Below are 12,073 nucleotides of genomic sequence, written 5' to 3'. Positions count from 1 at the left end.
AATAATCAAATGACCTCTCCACAAATACAGAAAGAATTAGTGAGGGCTTGTGCTTGTTGGACTTGCTCAACTTTACTATGATGATTTTATCCACATCCAATCATCTTATCTTGAAAGAGCAACTTCGCATATATATTCATGATGTGAGAAGAAATTCTGATTTTTCAAGTTGTCATGATCTTTCAAGTCTGCTGTGAAGATAGTTCAATTTGATAAACATTTGACTGCATTGATTTTACCGGTGGCAACAGCAACAGTTGAAAGCGCGTTCTCAGCAATGAATATCATCAAAACATATTTGTGAAACAAAATAGGTGATGAATAGTTAAACAATATGATGGTATGATATTGAGCGAGAAATGTTTGCTAAAATTGATGAAGAAATAATATTACAATGTTTTCAAAACATGCAAAATCAAAGGATTCAGCTTCCCTCTCGCAATCATTAGTGGTATGTATTTTTATTTTGTATTTTAAAATATTATTTTTAGTGTATTATTTGAATTTTTAATTTATAAAATTTTGTTATTTAATTTTTTTATATTTTTAAAATTTGTAGCTCCACCCCCCTGTCTTTTTTTTTTTGCAATTTCTGGCTCCGCCCCTGAGTGTATATCATGTACAACAAGAGATTAAAAGATAAACATTTAAAGTTAAAGTCACTCAAAGATGAGGAAGATCCACTAATTGTTGATAATATACCGTCACATGATGAATGGATTGTTGATCAAGACAACAATTATGAAGAGGATGGAAATGCATTAATATTTAATGAAGATGATTTTGATATTAATGATGTGCTACTTAAAGATGGCAATGACAAAGGAAGTAAAAGAAAAAGGAAATCACATTCAAAGGGTGAGGGCCATGAAGCAAGCATGGTGAGTCCAAGAGGTTAGTTTAATTTTCCTTTAAGGCTTTAATACTTGAATAAATTATTGACATTAATTTATGATTTAATTTTCAAATTATCACACTACAAATATTATGTAAGTAAAGGAAAAAGGGCCAATAGCATTCGTGGAGGAAGAATCTGAATGGGAAGAGGATGACGTTAAAGATGAAGAAAAAAATGATTTTATGAAAAAAATTTCTAGTGATAATGATTAATGAATGATGATAGTGTCAATGTTTTTTTTGGAGCAATTAGAAAATAATTTCTTAGAAATTAAAATAAACTGTGAAGTAAATTTAAGTTAAAAAAATGAAAACCAAAGACAATGAATCGTTTTATTATGAATTTTATGACTATTTTATCAATTATTATTTACAATTTTCAGTTTTTGTTGAGGCTTACGCCTCGCCTCATAAAAGCAAACGCCTCTAGTACGCCTTTCATCTTTTTAAACCTTGAGATAAACTACAAATTCGTTAAAAATATAAAAAAACTAGTACAATGAGTTTAAAATAAAACAACAGGAGAAGAAAATACCGTTACAAAGATAATATAAGATAAAAAAACAAAGTTCATTAGAAGTAGATAAGACAATAGACGAAAAAGAGAAAAGCAAACGCTCTTAGACACAAAGAGAGTCTCCTCCTAGGGAGCAATCGAAGCGATCAAACAATGTGTTAGCCAACAACGTCAATGGGACCATCATCAAGGCTATCATCAAGGCTGTACTCATCAAACGTGGAAGACATTGAGAATTGAATTCTCCTCCTAACTAATATTCTTAATAAATATATAAATAAATATATGTAAAACTTAAATTAAAAGTTGCTTATGGATTGAGTTTGGTTGTTAATTTAGAAAGAGTTAAAGTGATGGGCTTATTGGTTGGTGGAATCAAGTCCCGCCGAACCGTTCTGTCGGCCGTTGACAAAAACCCAACTTGGCCCGCTACTATAATGATAATGAGTTGGTACACGATAATGGGTCCCATTTAGAGTTCTGCAGGACCACCAGAATCTTTTTAATGATAAATATATTTCATATAAATCCTCAGAAAATATTATAATTACACCTTTACTTCATCACAAACTATATTAGTCTTATAAAATTGATTAATTTCTTGTTTGATTTATTTAATGTTTTTCTTTTTGTGATTGGACTTTTAGAAGATGATAATTAATCATACTATTATATTTCAGAAATTGTATCTTTATTGTTGATAATTTATAATAAATTTAGTATAAGTAAAAAGAAAAAAAAATTCTAATATACTTTTCAACCATGTTCTTTGTGAAGTTGTTTTAATTTAGTGTTCAGAGTTTTGTGGTGTTGCATTTGAACTAGGCTTAAACTTGACTTTTTGTAATTTAAATATTCTTAAAAATATTTAAATTAGTTTGGGAGGTTTCTAAATACAAATTGTGTCATATATGTTATATTTTTCATATTTTTAAATTTGAACTAATATGAATTTGTTTGAAAGATAAGGTTTTTTAAGTTATATGCTCAGTGTTCATTTGTTGTTATAAAGCAGCTGAAATCATCATGGTTAATTAATGTCAACAATTAGATCAATTCGGTTTTTCAGTTTAGAAAAACATGATTTTCAATAGAAAAATATGGTTTTACACACAAGAGTACTTTAACACATTAAAAAAAAAATTAGTGTATACAGAAAATTATAAAATAATGATAACAAAATAAGAAAAAAAAAAAACTACTAAAAAACATCTTAAAAAAATGATCTATAGACCTTTTGATATTTACATACTACTTTCAAAATGCCATAGAAGTTTATAATGACCAATAGATCCTTGCTGATACTTGTAATTTTTTTGTAGCTTTTACGGATACCAAATTATTATTATTTTTGTTTAATTTCTATGATACTATAAGTGCTCTATATGTTATTGTTATCTTTTATAACTCTAAGTCATGTCCTTTTTATCAAAAAAATTTCCCTCTTCATTTTATTTATGTTTTTCCTTTTTTTATCTTATATTTATGTAAAATTTTATGAATATCACTCATTCTTTTTACATGAGTTTAAGATGACAGTGAGAAAGAAAAATAACACTAAAATTAGAATAATTTAATAATTAAGATATTGAAAAAAAGAAAAGATCTACTCCTTGCTCGAATCATAGATCTATTTAGTTTGAACAATGCTCTTCCTCTTCAAATGTTTGAGAAAAGTGTACAAACTTCCCTAACTTAGAAGTATCAACAAACAACTTAGATTATAAGAGTATTCATACATTCTAAATTCTCAAGTTATTTTTATAAATTACAAATGTATCTACTTTAATTCTAAGGCTACATTCTCGGAAATATTTATTACCTACTCAAATTAAAGATATACCAACTCTAATTTTTAAGCAACTCTTATCTATTTAGATTGTAGGTGTATTTAACTCTAATCAGAAAGGTACTCTTTTTAGGGATGTCTCATGTTTCATGTGGTGAAGAAGACAAAAATTTGCTTAATACATTAAAAAATCTTGATACATTTTTATTTTTTTGTTTTTTTTTTTTTTGTTTTTCTTGAATTCTTGTAGAAAAGGAAGATCACTCTTTCAAATTTGAAGGGACCTAAATTTGAGGGGGAGCAGAGATCAACTGAAATTACATGAGATAACACATTAAAGAAAGAAATGGAGTTTGGAGCGTGTGGGTCCCTCAAAATGGTGCAATGATGAGACTTGTGTTTGAAAATGCCGTGTGGATGCTTGTGCTTCATGTCCAAATGCTTTCTCTCATTCCAACTCTGTCATGTTGTCCCCTCCTCTCAATAATCTCATTATGACATTATTAATTATTAATTAATAATACTAATTATTATAATAATAATTCTTATTTTAAAGTTATATATATGAAATGATATATTTATATAAAACTCAAGTTGAATTAAAAGCCAACCTACCAACTTGACTCGTTTAACTCGTACAAATATATAACTTTTATTTTTTTAGTACAATAATTTGTGAAAAAATGTATTTTATCCTCGCAATAATAAATTATTTTTAAAATACTTTGTGGATATCAACTTCCTCAATGTTTTATAAACATAAAATTGAAGTATTAAATAAGGTTTTTTTTTTAATCAATAAATGTGACAAATGTAATAGTCAAGATGTACACAATCAAAAATTGATCGTTTGGTCACATACTCTCATCTGGTGACACAAAGATTAAGCTGTAAGTTTATCCATTTCATATACTAGAGATCTTTTCATGGCAACTTGTGCACAAGAAAAACTCCTCTATAACCGATACATAAAATATTTTTGCCTACTATACATTGGGTGGGATGTGGATACCCAACTCCCTTATAGAAATGAATAGTTTATTTATTGAGCTAGCCCAATAATGATTAGTATTAGATAAGTTAAATTGAATAAAAACATATTTTTATGTTAGAAAAAAATGATTGAGAAGGATCTATAGATTTTTTTTAATTTTTCAATTAAAATTATGTAAACTTAAATATCAAGTAAAATTTTCAAAATAATTAAATATTATAAAAAAGTTAATGAAATATTCCAATTCAAACTTAAACAACACACCCATAATAATAATAATCAAAAGATTACCAACAAATCTTAAATCTAGGACAATGAAATATTTTTTTACCACTTTATTCCAAAGTTAATTAACTATTATAAATAATAACAACAATTACTAATAAACAAATTTTTTTTTTTTTTTTGACATGCACACTTACACACTGAGCAAGAAGGTGAAGGCAGTAGAAAGCACAATTCTGGTATCTGGCTGTTGAATGAGAAGTGTATGTTCTTTTCTGTGTGGAAGCAAGCTCTAGTGAAGTACTTGTACTAGTCACCATCTCACCCATCTTCTCTTACTTCTTCACTCTCCTTCCTCATTTCTCAATCCTTCTTCCTCTTCTCCTCCATAAAAAGGTAACATTTGGTTCATCTTCTCATGTTTGTTGTTTTCAATGTTTGATTCTTTTTGTTATCTTCTTTTGTTTCTTTGTATCCCATGATTTCCATGCTGTTGTTGTGAGAAATAATTGTTGTTTTGTTTACTGGCCTTCTTCATTGTTGTTTCTCACTGCTAAAGTGTAGATTTGTATCATTTTGTGATGTTTTCCATTTTTCCTTTACTCTTTTTTTGGGGTTTGTAGGCCATGATTTTTCATGATGTTGTTACATCTCACAAGAAATCATTGATCTTTATTGTTCCTTATTGTCCAATCCTGTTCCCCCTTCATAAAAAGGTTGGATTTTTATCACAACCAGATGTTCTCCATCCCTTGTGCGTGTTTGTCTGTGCCTTTTTTTTCTTTTTTCTTTTTTTTGCTTTGTAGGCTATGATTTGTATTGATGTTGTTCGAAATCAAAAGCAATCACTGTTTTTTTCTTTGGTTGCAGAGTGTCTTTGGACTCTGAGAGTTGCAGGAGGTGGGGATTAGCTAGGGTTGACAATGGAGACCTTGTCTCCATCTTCTTCTACTCTATCTGCTCACCAGGAGGGTTCAGCAGCCTATGATGAGTTCTCTGTGCAACAGGGCCTTCTCTTTTCAGAGAGCCTCAAGGTAACCTAGGTTTTCACTTTTGGCATTGCATGGAGTAGGACTATGTTCTTGCTGAAAGGGGAATACTAACTGATAACCTTGTTTAAGGGATTTTTGTTGCGTTTATGTTTTCTATGCGATTTTATTTGGCAATGTCTCTATTGAGAGAGAAAATAGAAGAATGTATGAGTGGAATGTTGGGAAACTTAAGAGAATTTGGGATTATATGAGAGGAATGTGCCCTTGATTGAGAGTCAAACAAAAAATATAGATACCTGACTACATTGATAAAAGAAGTTTTCATCATTTTTCACTCATTTCTTTTCTGGAAATGCTTGTCTATGATCTTTGTGTACACACATTTTTTAATTCATGTATGCTCCTGATGCTGTGACTTTTGTCAGACTATCAGTTTTGTCATTCTCTAAATAGATCCAAATTTCTTCTGTGAGTATAGTTTGTATAAAGATCTTTTTTCCATCATGTTATCTCATGGTTTTCAGGATTTGAAGAATTTGCGGTCACAGTTGTATTCAGCAGCCGAGTATTTTGAGCTATCATATACAAATGATGACCATAAGCAAGTGTATGCTTATTTTTCATATTTGCGTATATTTGCATTTTCCGGTGTTTGTAATTCATGTAGACCTTAGTTTTATCGTGTTGTGTGGTGTAGAGTGGTGAACACATTGAAGGATTATGCTGTTAAGGCACTTGTTAATACCGTGGATCATTTGGGTTCTGTATCATATAAAGTAGATGATCTCCTCAATGAGAAAGTTGATGAGGTTTCAGCATCAGAGATCAGAGTGTCATGCATAGAACAGGTATCATTTGAATGACGGGACAATAGATATCATCAATTTAATAATAACATTTTCTTGCAATCTCAGAGAGTTCAGGCATGCCAAGATTATATTGATCACCAAGGGCTTTCTCAACAAACATTATTGATTTCAACTCCGAAGTACCATAAGCGGTACATCTTACCAGGTATATTACTGTTCCTTTTCTACCACATTCATATCACATTACTGTATTTTAGGACCGTGGAAAAATCAGCTTTTTCACCTTTTCTTTCAGTTGGTGTATCCATGCCTGAATCTGGAAGACAAGCAACTGCAGTGTGTCAAGAAATAGACGTACTTGAAGAGAATTATGAATCAGAACAGTTCCAGGCCGGTAATGTTGAGCTCATGCTTTCTGTTCCTTGCTTTTGAACATTGGAAGTTTAATACTCATGTGATTTACTCACACAATGTTATCGCTTTCAGCTGTTCGTTCGACAATTAGGTATAAGACGCCTCCAGTCAGGTATAGACCATTCTTGCTTGTGTGCCTAAATTGAATGAAACTGTAGTCCTTTTTCATTGGCTTTTGTATTAAGTTACTGTATCTTTGACCTAGTAAAAAGATGCGTTCACCATCGCCTTCCCCACGGGCACGCTCATCCTCACCTTCTCATCGCAAAGTGAATTACTCATTGCCATCTAATCATAGTGGGAACCTTTTGAGCACAGGTACATGTTTCGTCGTCTTGTTTTGCACTTTTTATCATCTTCTAAATAACCAAGTACATTTTTATAACAGAAAAACGAAGATCAGTCTCACCACTTCCAATTTCAAATCCTTTTGCTCGTTCCGGATCACTTTCAAGCAGAGCAACTGTGCGTAACGCACCGAGCACAAGAAGGGTATGCAAGTTTGGCTTTTTACTTTCTGAGAAGCATGTTGTCATCATTGCATATAACATTTATTTTTCTATTTCATATAAAATAATGCCACATAAGTCATTTAACATGGTAAGAGCATGTAAGCTTAGGTTTGTTTCAGTTCTCTGCTTGCCTTCTACATTACAAGAAGTGTGTAATATATTCACAGTTGAAGACATACATGATGTCTATTGGTCATAAATACTGGTTCTCCAATTTCCTGTTGAATTGGTAAACAATGGCTCATGTATAACAACTGTGCATAGCTCATTGAACACAAGAAATGCGTGCAAGTTTAGCTTAGTTTCAGTTCTCCACTGACTTTTTACAGTGCAAGAAGCACGAAAATGTTTTCAAAGTTGAACTTGCGTTCATAATTCTCATGGGATGTAAGATTGATTCCCCAATTTCCTGTCGAAATGGTAAACAGTATCTCATATTGCAACTCATTAAACACCAGAAGTTTCTGAAAGTATAGGTTTGTTTCAGTTCTCTACCAAATTTGTACATTAGAAAAATGCATGTAATGTATTGAAAGTTGAATTTACATTCATAATTTTTATGAGATGCAACACTGATTCCTTGATTTCCTGTCAAAATGTTAATCAAAATCTCAAATTTGGAACTCATTGAACCTGAGAAGTTCATGCACATTGTTTAGCTATGTTTCAGTTCTCCTATAGCTTTTTGAATCACAAGAAGCATGGGATGCATCAAAGTTGAAAACATGCATGATGCTTGTTGGATATTGACATCCGATTTCCTACTGAAATGTAAACAATGATGTCTCATGTTTTCACCCTTTTCCTCATGCAGTATCCTTCAGAACCTAAAAAATCAGCATCGGTGCGCCTGCATGCAGAACGGAACGACAGTAGAGAATTTCGAGGAAAAATCAAGCAAAAGTAGAGGTTTCCTCAAGTCTCTGTTGAGCAGGCGAAAGTCGAGGAATGATGAAATGCTGTACAGTTACTTGGATGAATACTAAGAAAAGAAAAACATCTCAATCTTCACTTTTGCATTACCATCTTCTCATGTTTTCCCATTTTTGGTTCTTTGAAAATTTCTTGTTATTGTTATTCTCCATGTCAGAGTTAAAATGTATTCATGAATTTCTGATATTACATCACTTAATTGCATTCTTTTGCATTGTATTATTATTATTATTATTATTAAAGAAACATCCCCGGCCATCAAGAATGCCGTTATCCAAATTAGGATTTGTTAAAATATTGCAAAGCCCTTGAATAAATTTTCCTTTCCACTCATACTTGGGGGTGTTCACCTCGGGGAGAAGTGGGCCAGTCATCGAAGTGGATTAAATAATTTTTCTCCACTTCGGATGTTAATTTGTCATGCTACTTCTCTCACTTGAGATTTTCTTTTATTTTTATTTTTATTTTTATTTTTATTTTTATGTAAGCATAATTCAGTATATTTTTTATCAATATAAGAAAAATGAAATTTTATATAAGTCAATTTTCTCTCATTTTTCTCACTTCAATATTTCTTCACTTCAAAACTATTTAATGATTTTAATTTGTAACCACTATAGAAAAGTGTTATTATCCTACACTTCTTCACTTCAGACCGCTTTCTGGTAAATAAATAATTTGTACTAACAAAAGGGTGATTGCATATATGCTTAAAAAAATTATGTTTTTTTATATGCCTTGTATCTTCACTATCAGGAATATGAACACATGATTTTTACATGATTTTTACAAGACTATACACAACGTTATCAATTTCATAGGAATATATTAAAAAATTTCTCCACGATAAATTGGTGCCTCTAACACCCTTAGGGCCCGTTTGGTATGATGTAAAGTTATTACTTTTCTCATAGTAAAGAGATAAATCATTTCAAAAGCGTTTTGGTTCTTAAAAATAATATGAGTATCAGCGTAATCGCTTTCCACTTGACTAGGGAAAGTGATTCACGAGAGGGTGGTGTGAAAGTGTTTACACCGTTGGATGAGAAAGTTTGCTAATTGTCAAATTACTAAACTACCCTTTATTACATAAAACTCTTTCTCGTTTGTTTTGTCTTTTGAAAAACCCTAACATGATCATATTTACAATTCGGCGGAGGTTGTCGCTTCTTACTGAATCGGAAAATCCGGTAATATTTTTCTCAAGTTTGTTAGATTATTTTTGTGTTAAATTTTTTTGTTAAATTTTTCTTGGTGTAAAATTCATAGTTTAAAATGGATCAAAGATAAATAAATTTCATATTTGTTTGGATAAAATTTTTATTGGAGAATTTTTGTTTTGATTAAATCAAATCTATGTTGAAATAATAATCCAACATGATAAGATAAGAACTTGAGACAAATATATTTTACTTGTCCACGATTGTTTTTTTTTTAATTCCCACGAAAAATTGTTCTGTATTTGTAGTGAATCAAAGTTTTTAAAATATATGAGATATATAAATAAATATTAAGTAGAAGCATTCAAATCAAAATATTAATTATTATTTGGACTAAGTTAATAATATTATTAGAGTTGAATAAAAACCCAAATTTAGTAACTATAACAACTAAGGGCAAAAATGAGAATAAACCTAATTTTACATTGAAAACAAGTTCATACCAAACGTGGGAATTAAGTTTGCATGCAAAGTAATTACAATTTTGATTGGGATAACCAAACGTTGTAATGTTATTTTGCAAGTAATTGCATGCAAAGTCTTTCCCTGCAAAGACTTTACATGCAATTACTTTCCCTGCAAAATGCCAAACGGGCCCTTAAGTGTGTATTTGTTTATCCTTTTGACACTTTTGAATGCTGGTCCCTTTTGGGGGCTTATCATTAAAAAAAAAAGGACTATTAAGACCATTTACTTTCAAACGATCTCTTTGGGTCCCATACTTAAAACTGTTTGAACCATGTTAGTTCCCGTAAGGGTTAGGGTTTAGGGTTTAGAAAAACTAACAAGGCTCAAATTAAAACAAGTAATGTGACTAAAAAGTTACAATTTAAAATATAAGAACCCAAAAGACACATTTGAAAAAGTAGATGGACTATTCAGAAAATTAAATCTTAAAGAAAAAACAAACTCATGGATGTTAATTTTTTTTTATTTTTATCATGAAAAATAGTGAAATTACTTGCTAACTCTTTTATGAATTATGAATCCGAAAGACCCTTTCTTGTGCCAATTGAGCGGTTGACAAATCAACTCCCTCTCACAATATTGGTGGAAGTGGGTGACTTATTTACTTTATAAAATAAAAATTTACTTGCTATCTATGAACTAATCTTGATGATTTAAATTGGGTTAAAATGTTTTATTTTATACTTTTACTTATATGAAGTTGTGAGTCCCACCCCTTAATCAAATCCTAGCCATTGCTTTTATCTTTTAATCCTAGTCGTTGGTTTTACTTTTAATCTTAGCCACTGATTTTGTTTTTGTTTAGTTTCAAAACCCTAGCCGTCTCTTCAGCTTCTTCGGTTTTAGATCACCGTTTAGGTAAGAGAGAGAGACTTGCCTCATCTCTTTCTTTTCCTTTTTGCGGGTGATGTCGGCAACGAGGATTGGAGAAGGATTTTATCGTCACGGTTTTTCGTTTCACTGTTATTGTTGAGGTAAGGTTCCGAGTTATTTTGTTATTGCTCTTTCTTATGCTTGTTTGTGACGTGTTACTAGTTAGGGTTAGGGTTTGGTGAGAATTGATTTGATTTTAATTTGAGGATAAAATTCAGAAAGTTCCTATTAGCACAGAGATCTCTAATTTATTTCGAAGATCTAGATATGGAATTTGGAAGAGATCAGAATAGAAAAATTGTAGATCGAGATCTTGTTTAGCTTGCTTCCAAATTTCAGAATTTTTGGAGTAGTATCATGCAAATTATAAATTTTTAGACGCAGGTGACGCGGACAGGATTTCTGTTCAGCCCTTGAACAGTTTTTGATTATTTTCATAATTGTAAGTTTCTGTTTTAGATTTATATATTATATAAGAAAGTTATATAGGACGATGTTATATTTGACTCTGCAAAATTTCAGAATTTTTAGCCATGTAAATTGTGAGATATGATCAGATTTCTATAGGTGTGCTCAATACTATTTCTGCAAAGAACATAAGGATTGCTTAGACAATTTGATGGTCTTGTATATGGAATTTGGAGAAGAGTAATATAACAAAGTTATATAGTTTGATGTTACCTAAATACCTGCAAAATTTTAGATTTTATGCATCTGTAGTTTGTGAGATATAGCCCTATTGGTATAAGTGTCTCGGATGATATTTCTGTGCATAGCCTGAAGAATTATGACCATTTTTGATGATCATGAAGATTGAATTGGATAAGGTAAAAACATAGGAAAGTTTTTCATTTCTGAGTTATCTGATTGTCAGTAAGATTGTATTACTTTTGAAGTTATATGTTGTGAGATATTTTTTATTGGAATAGGCATGTCTGAAAATGTTGGTTTACATAATTATGATTTTTAATATTGGTGGCTTAAACTCTGTAGAGTCTCAAATCATTGTGAGGTTTGGATATGTTGTTTTAGATGAAGATGCTTAGTTTTCTCAGAAGTTTGAAATTTTTGATTTGGGTTAGAATTTGCAAAGCTACACTGATTTTAATCTTATGGTTTGTAGGGGAATTGGTTATTAGTCTTGACCTTGGTAATTTTGTTAGTGTTTGATTTGTTTTTGCATTCGTGTGAATTTTTGAATTTGTTTACTTGTAATTCTGATGGGTTATTCCCAAATTAGGACTTCCTGAGAAATACTCGATTGGTGTAAGAATTCAAAAATCTGGTTGTTAATCAGGTAAGTATCCTACATATAAATCATATTATATGCATATACTTTAGTTTTTTGAACATTTGAAAATTTTGAAAAAAAAAATAATGATTTTATGTATTTATTTATATTTTGAATTATATATTTATTATTATTTTTG

The 12,073-nt window shown here is 30.7% G+C and overlaps 1 protein-coding gene across 1 annotated transcript; it reads left to right on the top strand.

Annotated features, from left to right (window-relative positions):
• The first annotated feature begins 4,864 nt into the window (after window positions 1-4,864).
• Window positions 4,865-8,304, top strand: LOC120257940 (protein ABIL2-like). The gene is given in 10 exon segments (XM_039265247.1): window positions 4,865-5,456; window positions 5,939-6,021; window positions 6,112-6,262; window positions 6,329-6,428; window positions 6,519-6,617; window positions 6,710-6,749; window positions 6,843-6,955; window positions 7,026-7,129; window positions 7,964-8,029; window positions 8,031-8,304. Coding segments are annotated over 10 exon segments (972 nt in total). The 5' UTR covers window positions 4,865-5,345; the 3' UTR covers window positions 8,136-8,304.
• The last annotated feature ends 3,769 nt before the right edge of the window (window positions 8,305-12,073 follow it).

This window comes from Dioscorea cayenensis, chromosome 4 (assembly GCF_009730915.1).
Source record: "Dioscorea cayenensis subsp. rotundata cultivar TDr96_F1 chromosome 4, TDr96_F1_v2_PseudoChromosome.rev07_lg8_w22 25.fasta, whole genome shotgun sequence".
NCBI lineage: Eukaryota > Viridiplantae > Streptophyta > Magnoliopsida > Dioscoreales > Dioscoreaceae > Dioscorea > Dioscorea cayenensis.
Note: the sequence above shows the minus strand (reverse complement) of the source record. Positions and strands in the feature narration are given on the sequence as shown.